The sequence below is a fragment of the Mus caroli genome, chromosome 6 (genome assembly GCF_900094665.2).
Source record: "Mus caroli chromosome 6, CAROLI_EIJ_v1.1, whole genome shotgun sequence".
Lineage (NCBI taxonomy): Eukaryota > Metazoa > Chordata > Mammalia > Rodentia > Muridae > Mus > Mus caroli.
The window spans coordinates 13979313-13992768 of record NC_034575.1 but is presented as its reverse complement, the minus strand read 5'-3'; the positions used below and the strand labels follow the sequence as shown (position 1 = coordinate 13992768).

The 13456-nt window shown below is 40.7% G+C and overlaps 1 protein-coding gene across 4 annotated transcripts in view; it reads left to right on the top strand.

Annotated features, from left to right (window-relative positions):
• Cttnbp2 (cortactin binding protein 2) overlaps nucleotides 1-13456 on the top strand; it is a 147399-nt gene that overhangs the window by 100274 nt on the left and 33669 nt on the right. For all 4 annotated transcript variants that reach the window (XM_029478378.1, XM_021164810.2, XM_029478377.1 and 1 more), the window contains 4 exons: nucleotides 1544-1661; nucleotides 6850-7125; nucleotides 9046-9141; nucleotides 10335-10414. In XM_029478378.1, coding sequence (XP_029334238.1) covers nucleotides 1544-1661; nucleotides 6850-7125; nucleotides 9046-9141; nucleotides 10335-10414 — 570 coding nt within the window. The remainder of the gene's footprint in view (nucleotides 1-1543; nucleotides 1662-6849; nucleotides 7126-9045; nucleotides 9142-10334; nucleotides 10415-13456) is intronic.

The following is a 13456-nucleotide window of genomic DNA, read 5'->3' as shown; positions in this document are numbered from 1 at the left end:
GTCTGTGATGTTCATGTAGCATGAATGACCTAATAACACATTTCTCACAACATATCCCGACAGATCCATGATTCATGACTGTTCCTGCACTGTCAGGAACTGTGCCTGGACATTAGCATCCATTTAAATGTTGTGCAGTGGCTGTAGAAGCTCTTGGGAAAAACCTGCTGGGCCCAAGTGTTCATCTAGGTTTGTTTTCCCCAGGAGGTCTGCACGGCACTGCTGGATTAGGCCTGTAGCAGTGCTAGATGCCATTATCCTTGTGGTCCATCCTCCATACTTCCCTCAAGAAGAAGGCAGCACTTAACATATGATGTCCCGTGCCCTATCCACCAGTAAGGACAACTAGAAGCAATCCACTCTGAAGTCAGGCATCAAAGAATCATATTTTGAGAGATTTGCAAATATGTGTTATAGCTCTCTATCAGTTTAAAAAATAATTTAGAAACATCACCTAAATTATCTTTAGACTAGTATGTGCAGTGTGCACTGATAACTCACCTGCTAGCTTAATTATTGGGGATGTTTTCTCACTGGCAATGACTATGTTGATTTTAGTAAATTACAAAATGTGAAGTTCTACACCAAGAGTAGAGAAGGCTTTGCAGAGTGTCTGATTGGCTGTGCTGCAAGGTGCCTGAATGCATGCTGCCTGACAGTCTTTAAAAACCGAGGGCTGGGGAGGAACGGCACTTGCTGGCACATGCAAAGCCCCAAGTTCCATCCTACAGAAAGAGGAGAAGGAAGAAAATATTTCACAGGTACAGATATTTCAGTTCCAGCAACTCAAATACACAGATACATGTAAGTGTGTGTGTGTGTGTGTGTGTGTGTGTGTGTGTGTGTGTATGTGTGTTGTCACTTGTGTACTTTTTTTGTCTGCCTGTCTTTGAGTGGGTGTATTATTAGGAAGCACATTGCCTCGTTTGGCTTCTAGTGGTTTCTATTAACTTGCTTCTAGCTTACTTGGTGGTCTCATTATTCTTGTAAAAATATTAATCTGTTACCAGGAGACAGCAAATCCAGCTGACTGAAGCAAAAGTCTTTCATTTTGTTTTATCAAGTTGAAAATATAGTCTGGTGAAGTTATCTCATTCTTCTTTTCACTCCATGAGACAGCGTTTACTTCTTAACCCAAGACTCTTCATTTACATCACCAAATTGAAATGAAGCACTTGGGCTGGAGTTGTCCAGCAAGATCAAGGCCCAAGATTCCATCCCCAGCATCTGGAAAATTATGCAAATGAAGTATTCTTTGCTTCACATGTCTAGATATTATTTAGATACATTTGAGATTGTATGTGAGTTACTGGAATTGAAGCAAGATTTCCAGCTGTGAATTCTTGATATATATATATATCCCAGACTGTTCTCAAACTCTTAATTTTCCTGCCTTCACCTCCAAAGTACGGGTACCACAGGGATGTACGGCTAAAACTTCTTGGCCAGCGAGCTTGCCACAGGCAAGTGGCTTTGTCCCTTGGGTTTTACACCCAATTTGATTGATTTGGACATGAATATAATACTATTCTTGTCTTTACAGAACTGCCTAGAAGTCTTGTGTAGGCATGGAGGACTAGAGCCGGAAAGGAGAGACAAGTGCAATCGGACTGTGCACGATGTTGCCACTGATGACTGCAAGCATTTGCTGGAGAATCTGAGTGAGTGATATTCCAGCCTATTGATTCTGCCATGCCACGGGGGCTCTGGAGCACTGGGACAGATACCCGTGCTGCTCTAATGGACTCACACTCTTTACTCCTTTTGAGCCTTACTTATTGCAAAAACGCTTTTGAGAATGTAAATACCTTTTTCTATCATGTAAAAATTACTGTGCAGGTCTTTGCCATACAAAGAGTGCCAGCTCGCTCTTAGATTTTTACTGACTAACCTGGGAGAACAATCTAAATGATTACCCCCTCCCATGCCCCAATTCTTTGTAAATACTAGAATACCAGGTGAGAAATCCCAGCTGTGCTCTCTGCAGCTGCTGATCTGTTGAGCCTGGCAAGAGGGTTGCCTCCAGCACTTGGATACTACCAGCTTTGCTATAATAATTTATGATCTCATGGGTCCCCTCTGCCTCTCTAAGTGCATGCTCCTCCGTGAATTTTATAAAAAAGTTCCCCTGTAGGCTTATGAGTATGGAATGCCAGATCATAGAAAATATTATAACATACTGATTATCTCTCAATCTAGCTGTTAAGCCAGGTATTTTAGTAATTATTATCTTTAGGATAAACAAAATTTTAACATCTAAAACAATGCTTTAACCTCTAATCATACACTCAGAAATGGATCCATCTTTCTTTTCCCTTCCTCCCTCTCTTCCTTCTCTTGCTTCCCCTTTCTCCCTCCTTCCCTCTCTTTCTCAATTATTCACTTCCTCCCTCCATTCCTTCTTTTTGTTCTTCCATTTTCCTTCCAAGCAGAGCCTCTCTTTGTAACATTCCCATACCTGAAGCTTGTATTCCAGATTGCCTTCAAATGCATGATCCTCCTGCCTCAGTTTCCAAAGTACTGAGATAATAGGTGTGAACCACTAGAGCAGTGTTAGATATGTATCCCAGATCTACTCCCTGCCCCACTAGCACCTCTCCCAGCCCCATTTTAATAACTTGTATGGCCTGATTTGTGGCACCCATATATGCAAGGGTATGTGACATTCACTGGACCATGTTTGTCCTACTCAAGACTAACCTCATCCTTCAAGACAACTGGCTTCCCCCCCTGAAGCAGCTATCAACTACCCAAAGCTCCTCACCTAGGGGTGGGTGCTTTTAAGACCCTCCTAGATGATGAAATGTTGATTTATGCAGGTCTAGGCAACCACAGTGACTGAATTCATGAATAAGTAGTCCTGTCATGTCCAGCGGACTGTTTTGCCATGGTCCTATGTCGCCTCTGGCTCTAATTTACCTTCTCTCTGACCAGTAGTGAGTTTTGCATTTACTGCTGCTGATCATGTGTGGTCTGAGATACACTGTAATTTGTGGATCTAGAGATAACAATTTCAAGGTCAGTTTTATATTGTGTCCATTTAGCAAAATAATAGGTTAACGCCTGGGAACTATATGTTTCCTAAGAGTTCTTGGTCAGATTTACAGCATCAGCCATGTATTTCTTCCTGTCGAGTGGACTTTAGATCCATCAGAAAGTAATTTGATACCCCAAACATACATGCTTCTATTGTACTCAATAAGAGTATCTTTCCAGTTTTGGTTGTTATTGTAGCTAGCAGATTTGGGAAGAAAGTTTACGTGAGGATTTTCCTAGATCAAATTGGCCCATGTGCATGCCTGTGGGGGATAGTCTTGAGTGTTAATTGATATAAGACGACCCAGGCCATTGTATGCAGCAATGGTCCCGGAACAATATAAGAAATAGAAGATCTAACTGGATACAGCTAAGAAGAAAGCAAGAAAAGATCCATATTTTTTTTTTGCTCTTGACTGTAAATATGAGTTTCTGAAATGAAAGACTATAACACAGAATTGTAAACCAGAAAACCCCTTCCAACCCTGCACTGCTTTATTGCTATGTTATTTGTCTCAGCAACCGAAATGAAACTACTCACTCATTATAAGGACTTACTACACCTAGAAGATAACATATTTAATGTAAACTTCAGCTTTCACCAGCTACTTTGTTGAAACTAGATTATACAAAGTCATGTCCAGATTTAGGGGCATCTGTTAAAATATATATCTTCCAGTTGAAAGGTGAAAATGGTGGGTAACACCTAGGGTTACAGCAGAAGGGGCCATGAGAAGAACTTGCATGCCAAAGCTACAGAATGATGAGTCAGCAGGAATCCACGATTGACAAATGTAGAGTCAAAAAGAGGGACATCATGGGTCATTCCAAAGGTCTAGGAGTTGCTGCCCCCTCATTCAGGGGTTAAGCTGACATGGCTTATAAAGATGTATAGATTTGAGATATCTGTGTCAAGTCAGCAGGAACTCTAAGGGAAAGATGAACTGTACATGTGAGTTTGACAGTCAGCAGTCTGTCAGAGATAGTTAAAGTTATAGATCTGAGATGAGAAGAAATCTGTGGGGGAATGGCAGTAAAGACAGAAGGCAATTCTGAAATAGGCCACCATTAAACAGTCTTGATAAAGTCAAGGGTCCTGTGGGAGAAGACAGCAGATGTTTGGAGGGCCCAGAGTCCTCTGTCAGGAGCAGAGGACACGTATGTTAGATGCTGAGGGTAAGATACACAACTGTCAACTGGAAAGTAAAATATTGGTAAGTTAGTGGAAAAGCCATTTTATTTTTTAGATTTTTTTATTAAATATTTTCTTCATTTACATTTCAAATGCAATTCTAAAAGTCCCCTATACCCTCCCCCGCCCTGCTCCCCTACCCACCCACTCCTACTTCTTGGTCCTGGCATTCCCCTGTACTGGGGTATATAAGGTTTGAAAGACCAAGGGTCCTCTCTTCCCAATGATGCCCGACTAGGCCATCTTCTGCTACATATGCAGCTAGAGACACGAGCTCTGGGGGGGGGGTACTGATTAGTTCATATTGTTGTTCCACCTATAGGGTTGCAGACCCTTTCAGCTCCTTGGGTACCTTCTCTGGCTCCTTCATTGGGGGCCCTGTGTTCCATCCAATAGATGACTGTGAGCATCCACTTCTGTGTTTGCCAGGCACTGGCATAGCCTTACAAGAGACAGCTATTATCAGGGTCCCTTCAGCAAAATCTTACTGGCATATGCACTAATGACTGGGTGGCTGATTATGGGATAAACCCCCAGGTGGGGCAGTCTCTGAATGGTCCATCCTTTCATCTTAGCTCCAAACTTTGTCTCTACAACTCCTTCCATGGTTATTTTATTCCCCATTCTAGGGAAGAATGAAGTATCCATGCATTGGTCTTCCTTCTTGATTTTCTTGTTTCTTGCAAATTGTATCTTGGGTATTCTAGGTTTCTGGGTAATATCCACTTATCAGTGAGTGCATATCAAGTGAGTTCTTTTGTGATTGGGTTACCTCACTCAGGATTATATCCTCCAGATACATCCATCCATTTTCCTAAGAATTTCATAAATGCATTGTTGTTAATAGCTGAGTAGTACTCCATTGTATAAATGTACCACATTTTCTGTATCCATTCCTCTATTGAGGGACATCTGGGTTCTTTCCAATTTCTTGCTATTATAAATAGTACTATGTCCAGTTTTCTGAGGAACAGCCAGACTGATTTCCAGAGTGGTTGTACAAGGGAAAAGCTATTTTAAAGGAAAGAAATTGTACATTTAGTTTCATTTATATTAAAATTAAAATTTGCCTTGATATATATATATATATATTTTTTTTTAATTTACTGTTAGAGAATTTCACACATGCCTACAGTGTACTTTGATCACATTCACCACCACTCCCACTTCATCCTGGGTAAACTTCATCATGGCCCACTCTCAACTTCATTTTTTATTTTTAAATAACACACTGAATCTACTCAGTACTGGCCACTAGGCATGGTCCTTTTGTCATCCACTGAGTGCATTTTATTTTAGTACTAGAGCATAAAATACAAAATTCTTTCACTATGTGAGAAAGCCTTCAGTAAGCTGCCACTCATTGAATTTTGTGGATTCTTAGTAAAACAAAATCTAGCTTTGCTATGTCCTCTGTAACTTTAGTTCTTGAGTATCTGAACATGCTTGGGAAGGAAGCTCAAGGCAGTGTCTGTGTAGACATTGTTACACTTCTACAATTTGATATTATTGTTTTATTTATATCTCATTACTTAAACACTTTTGAGCAATTTCATTGAATATCTCTAAAGTTTTCACCTTTGTTTTTATAATACAAGAATTCATATTCAACAGTGTATTGAATATTACAATTTATTAATTATAGTGATAAAATCATGAGACATACAAGATTTCAGAACAAACACAAGTGATTATTAGCAAACATAGTTGAGCTTATGAGAAGAAAAGTGCGTGTGTGCCAAGCTCAGGCAGTGGAAATTTCATTCCAGCTTCTGCTGTTGTGGGGGAGGGTAGAACCAAGCAGTAGAAGGCTAGTTTATCCTGCTCTAAGCCCCGAGAGCTAGAAGTTCCTGGTACCACACTGCACACTTATCAAATACTCACTGATATTTATCATGTAATTCTGACTTGAATTCATTACATCCCTTACAAACAAACAAAAATTTCCTCTCCATGACAATTCTCTGTATTTTTTTTTTTTTTTTTTTTTGCCTTTTAATGGAACACTGAGGGATAGCAAGACTAGGGACATTTACCAAGTTCATAGAGCAAGGAGAAAGCCACTTCTGTGGCTCAGATTCAAGTCTATCTTGACTGTCAGAGGACTATTTAAAGCCTACTGACTTTTGGAACCATATTCTAACTTGCTCATGACCTTGCATATAAAGATAAGGACTACATAGAGAACTCTAGATAAAAAGAGGACTCCTGGTTTTCCCGACTTTTCCTCCTCCTCCTGCTCCTCCTCCTCCTCCTGTTCCTCTTCCTCCACCTCCTCCTCCACCTCTACCTCTTCCTCTTCTTCCTCTTTCTCCTCTTCCTCCTTTCTCTCCCATTCTAACAGCCTGAGAATCTTGCTGCAGAGAAGAGACAATGAAGTAGAAAGGCTGAGATACAAGGGATGAAAATGGCTTACTTTATATGTTCCCAAAGAAACCATGTGGAGACTGGGAAACCAGTATTTGCTGTAGTACAAGAAGGCTCAGCTTAATATTCAATAAGATAGTTGTCTTTTGACTTATCTTTAAAGACCTCATAACTGCTTATTCTACTTAATAGCTTTGCTTTTTCCCCCTTATCAAGGCTGTTTCTAAACTTCCATCCCTTTGTTCTTCTAACAGATGCTCTTAAAATACCCTTAAGGATTTCCGTGGGTGAAATTCAACCAAGCAACGATGGTTCTGACGACTTTGAATGTGAACATACAATATGCACTTTAAATATCCGCAAACAGACATCATGGGAAGATTTTTCCAAAGCAGTGAATCAGGCTCTGACAAATCACTTCCAAGCCATCTCTTCTGATGGATGGTGGAGTCTGGAAGATGGGACATTTAATAACGCTACTGACTCCTGCATCGGTCTTGGCACCAGCAGCATACGATCCATCATGCTAGGTATAAGCAGCCTTGAAATGAAGTGAAAGTTTTAAATGCTTGAGCTTATTTGTGTCTGTGGGCTTCACAGCCTGATAGTTCACTAATGAAACACCTTCTAGGTTTGCTTGTGGCAGCTGCCAGGACTGAAAACCTTGAGCCTTCACAATGAAGCCATTACATAATGGCGCCTTATTGTTATTAAAATGCTTTTATGCCTCAAGTAATGTTAGAGAGTAAATAGCTTGAAAGCCTTTGATGAGGCTTTGTTATTACACTTGTACTCCAGATAAATGCAAGAAGCTAACCACACTATAGATGCTTGCTTACATATAGCTTCTGAACTTAGCTCCAGATTTGCTCTCAGGCTCTGCCAGGTGTGCTATACTATGTTAACAGTACAATAGGATAGTACAGGAGTCCAATGTGGTCTAGAATTGAAAGAAACCCTTTAATGAAGTTACCTTCAAAGATCCCACATGGGATAGGTCAGAGTGGTAACTGCTTATTTCTAACTAACAGACTTACAAAGAACTTGAAAAGACAAAATCTGTTTTCCAGCGAGCACAGTAAGAGCTCACAAAATATTCCTTGTCCCTGGCTATTTTTTTTAGATCCAAATTAACATCTATTAAAAATACTCTTTGCAAGGTCTGTGCATGATACTTCATGAAAACACACCAAAGCCACATTGAATAGCTACATAGGTATTAGAGGACTTGTACATGACTATTGAGCAAAGCAATCAGGACTCAACTCACAGGCTTACCAAGATGAAAGCATACATGTCCAGCAATTCAAGGGAACCACATTTAAAAAGAATGGTCTCAGTGAAGGAAAGATAACCTTTACTGTGGCTTTTATGTATCAGCTTATAACAGAAGGTGTTTTTTGAAGCAGGTTTGCTATACAATATATCCCCATTAGCTTTAGAGTAACTTACCTATGACAATCTTGGGATAATAGTCAAAACATTATTATGGAACTGTCATGTAATTTTAAAATTGCATTAAGAAAACAAGGCATGAGTGATTCTCGGGAACACATTTTGCCTGCCTAGCACAGGATTGGGCAGAGCATGGCACTGTGCTGAAGTCTGATATATAAAGACAAGACAGAGGTGTTCTGAAGGAAGTGGCTCTGTGCCTGCTGTTGTGCAGTTAATCTGGAAACTGGTGACAAGGATTGGTTATTCCCAACAGTCAATCGAAGCACTTCTGTGAACAGTGGATGCCAAATGAGTGAAGATCCATGCTTACTACAGAGGTGTAGCATGCCCAAGTAGACATTTATTTCTAAAAGTCATTGAGTTTTGTGGTCAGAGAGCTTAGCTTAGTCCTTAATATAATTTTACTCTTTCTATAGCCAGTTTATAATTGATGTTATTTTTAACCTTTGTAAGTGAATTCCCTGTGTCACAATGAAAGGAACTTCAGATCAGCTGAGACCCAGAGGGGCTAGGGATTATATGAGTACTAGGGCTGTGCTGTGATAGGTAACCTAAAACAGTTGGTGTGAGATCCTGAAACAATACCAAAATGTTCTGGAACCTTCTCTAAAATGACCCAGAGGGATCAGATAGTGAAGGATCAGATGTTCTTCAAAGTGCTGGGACTTGATGGTACAGTAGGCAGTGGCTTCAGGACATAAAAATGTTGAGAACTTGACCTTGGAAACATCTGGATATATTTTTGTTCTTTAGGCATCTCTATAAATTACTGTTTTAAAGAAGTCTTTAGAATGGACAAGTTTCCCTTTGACCTTGAACAAAAATGAACCCGAGGAGTTCATTGCCATTTGGATGCCCTGTGGCCTCAGATGCTCTGAACTCCTCAGCACCTCACAGAGGAGAATGCGTTGGCCATTATGAAAGCACTGTGTTATGTGGGTTCTTCATGCCCTTGGCTGTCTGTGACTTTCTGGTTCCCTTTCTTCAACTAGGAAGTATGCCGTGGTCAACTGGTCAGAGCTTCTCCCAGTCCCCGTGGGACTTCTTGAAAAAGAAGAAGGTGGAGCAGGTCCTGGCCCTCTTGTCAGGTGATGAGTGGTCTCCCAGACTAGTGTCATACCTAAGGCTCATGAGCCTCCCCGTGGGCTCACACAGGGCCAGTCCTAAACTTAAGTGTTCTATCTGCTCGCTTCTCACAGTACTTGTGTGGCTCCTACTATGAGGTCATGAGATGTTTTCTGAACTATCTGACGAAAGGGGAGGGAAGACTTGAAAGTTGGAGTTCTGTTGCCCTTGGCTATGTCTGCCCTGCTCTGCTCATAGACTCCTGCTGCTCTCATTATGTCCCTCATTAGAAATGACCTAAAGGCAAACTGGCCTGTTGCTAGGAGTGACAGACTGGCTTAAAAAAGAAATGTCTGTTGTTACTGTCCACCAGGATGTATGTCTCATATGATTATATTATAATGGCATACATGAACATTAAGAAAGTGTCTATTGTTTTTAGGCTGTGTTTTTATTTATGACACAATACAAGTATAATATCACTCAGTGGTCATAGCAGTTCAGTAAATTCTTTCCCTGCTTACTTCTAATTTATATATAAAACTGAGTCTCTGATTGATTTTCTTATGTAATGTCTAGTTATTAGTATGTGGTATATTTGCTGTTTCTTAACCCTGGATTATAAAAGGCTGATGCTTTCTTCGAGTATCTCCCATAGTTAGGAATAGACTTTCAAAAAAATAAGCGTTGTCTCAAAATTTTTAGGTCTGAATTATATTCATGGCATTTTTTTTTAAATTGAGTATCCACCCTAGAAACATGTATTGCATTTCAACGAGGGTGTTGTCAGAACCAGAGGTAGGGATAGAACCTAAAAGAAGACCCTGGACTTGTAAAATAATATTAGGCGAGACTCAAGTTTTCCAAAGACTGGGTTATCTGTGAAGCACAGAGCCCAAAAGCTTCACTGTTCAGCTCCAGAGTTACAGCTGGATTCTGGAGTTCCTGGCTGTAATTGCTAAAATGGTCAGAGGACCTTCTTGGTACAGGGGGGTGGGGCAGCAAGGATCACTGTAGAGCTTTCAGGTTCCCAGGAGCACTAGCTGTTTAGAAACCAGTAGTTAGGTATCAAACTTACTCTTAGGTTTCTTGGCTAAATGTCAGATCCTCTAAGTCCACAAGTATCCTGTTTCTTTCATGGTAGCTTGTGTGGTGTCTTGATCATCTGTATTTTACAAGAAGGCCAATTTTCCTTCTCTGTGTATATTTCTCACAGGTCCCCAAGAAGGCTGCCTCAGTAGTGTGACTTACGCATCCATGATCCCACTTCAGATGCTGCAGAACTACCTCAGGCTGGTATGTTGGCACTGCCATCGTCACTACTGAGACATACATCCATCAGGTGGACCATGTAGACAAGTGTGGGAGCCCACCCACCTCACGTTTCTGAGTTAGGACGTTGTTTCTCCAACACACCCCTCCCTGGCAGGCTGTCCATCACTAGCCTGGATTTCTGTTACTATAACCCAGATGTCCATTTCTTTGTCCCAGAGAGACTACCTGTGATGACTAAAGTGCTTTAACTTGGGTAGAAGCATATTACCTGTCCCTTAATAAGGATGTCCCATCAAATAATAGACACAGAAAGGAATAGGCATTCATATTAAAGATGCCTTATACAACTTAACATTAAGTAAATAAGTTCACATCAGTTGGACTATTGATTTGGCCTCTTTTTACAGAAACTAAAAAATTAGAGATTAAATAGGACTGTCTTTGTTAGGGTTTTACAGCTGTGAACATACACCATGACCAATGCAAGTCTTATAAAGGACAACATTTAATTGGGGATGGCTTACAGATTCAGAGGTTTAGTCCATTGTCATCAAGGTAGTGATGACATGACTTAAGACATGACAGTGTCTAAGTCAGGCATGGTGCAGGCAGAGCTGAGAGTTCTACATCTTATTCTGAAGGCTTCTAGCAGAATACTGACTTGTAGGTAGCTAGGATGGGGGTCTTATAGCCCACACCCACAGTGACAAACCTACCCCTACAGGGCCATACATACTCTAACAGGACCACACCTTCTATTAGTGCCAATCCCTGTGCCAAGCATATGCAAATCATCACAAGGACTGAAGTTTATTCTTTTCACATATATAACTTGCAGCAGGTGAGAGGTCTGGGCATGGTGGACATCCAAGTTCCAGAGTCTCAGCACCATATTCTACTGTTACTGCTTGCAGCCCATGGACTAGTATTTTAAGCCAGTCTCCTACTGAGCTAGCAAATGTGTCTTGCTGTGGTGTAACAGTGTTTCCTGCTCAAACTTGGCTGTATGTTCCTAATAGGAAGAAGAGGAATATGAATATCAAAGAAAGCAGTAAATCAGATACAAAACAGACAAGAAAATATGATACATTTGTTACATACTTAGTAGATGTAGGTAATACAAGTGTTTTTCCTTGTTTTGTTTATTTATAACATCCCAACAATAAGTAAGGCAAAGAGAGGTTAAAAAGATCTTATGATCAAAGCAGCATACATAGTCACCGATGGAACCCAAATGTTGGAAGTGCCTAAGATACCCTGTGTCTGAGTGAGATCTGCTGAAACTACTATGAATGCCATAAAACAATAAGTGAATAAAATCTCTGCTGGCTCCCTTAGGCAGCCTTTAAAAAAATAGTTTGGGACTCTTTACACAAGTTGTTTCCATCACATTTAAATTAATGTTCTGGTAAAGCTATGCACTGATAAAGCTGACCTCAGAGTCTGGACTCACCTTGCACCCTCAGCCAGGGGGAACTTAATTAGGCCTCTCTGTGGGACATTATCACTTTTCTTTTTGCTTCTATTTGTTTCCTTTCCCTTCAAAGCATCAAATATGCCCAAGAGGAAGAACTCCAGCTAATTCCTTACATAAAGGAAAGCTGAGGGTAGGGCCCCCTGATTGTCAGGAATATGAGCCTCAGGCTGTGAGTATAGCTACTTCCTCTCCCCTCCCAACATCACCATATTATCCAAGGTTTTGACCAAGGGTTAAACTATGACAGTTTAAAGATCTTGATGGGTTTTATGTTACTGTCACTGTGATGAGACACCATGGCCAAAAGAAATTTAGGGAGGAAAGAGTTTATTTTGCTCACAGTTACACATGACAATTCATCAAACCAATGAGGGCAAGAACCTAGAGGTAGGAGCTGAATCAGTGACCAGAGAAGAGTGCTGCTCATTGGCTTGCTCAACCTGCTTCTTACAGAGCTTAGTACTATCAGCCCAAGGATGACCTTATCCACAATGGACTGACCTCTCCCCTAAGAATCACTAATTAAGGGTATGTTCCACTGGCTTGTTTATAGCTTGATCTTATGGAGACAACTTATAGATCTTTTCCTTTTACCTTAGTGGTTATGGTCTCTTGTTAATCATAGCTAATTCTTTAGCTTCAGCGGAACAGACACCATATAATCTTTACACAGAAGGCTAGGTAGAGCCTTTGTTTCCCTGTGAAACATCACAAAGCAAACCTCCATTATCTACACTGCTCTCACTATTTGTATCTCCCAAGCTCCCTCATACCAACTTACTGATCTCTCAACACTCAGTGGTCTTTCTTGCTCAAAGTTCCAGAATTCTTCCATAGTCATCTCCAAAACAACATAGTCAGGTCTCCTGCAGAGATACCCCACTTCTGGTACCAATTTTTCTTGGTTAGGGCTTCTATCAATGTGATGAATCACCATTATCAAAAGCAACTTGGGGAGGGAAGGTCCTATTTCATTCACAGTTCTTGTGTTTAATGTCTCACTGTTTAATGTAACAGTTCACCATAAAAAACAGCAAGGGCCTAAAGGCAGGAGCTGATGCAGCAGTGATGGAGGATGCTGCTTCCTGGTTTGCCCAGCCTACTTTCTTATAGAACCCAGCACTACAAGTCCAGGAATGGCCCCACCTAAAATGGTCTGGGCTCTCCCCTTAAGCATCATTAATTAGGAAATGCTCTTTCCTCCAGCCTTGTGGAAACATTTTCTTAAAAGAGATTTCTTCCTCTCAGAATGACTCCAGCTTGTGTCAAGTTGACATAGAACTAGCCACTACAGTTTATTTTGTAACACTTCATTCTATTAGAGAAATGCCCCATTAAGTTGACAGGGAAGTGTGGTTTGGTAAACATAGAAGAGCTAAAGCTAAGGCAAGAGAATTGCTGTAAATTCAAGGGCAGCCTAGGTTACAAAACTGAGACCCTACCTATCTCAAAAGAAAAAACCAAACCAACACGGGGGGGGGGGGTTATGTTTGTTTTGTTAAGAGTGACCTCACAAAATGGTGACAAATCACAAAACACAAAGGAATCAAGTTTCACTTTTCTTTTTAAGATTCCAAATGCTAGTT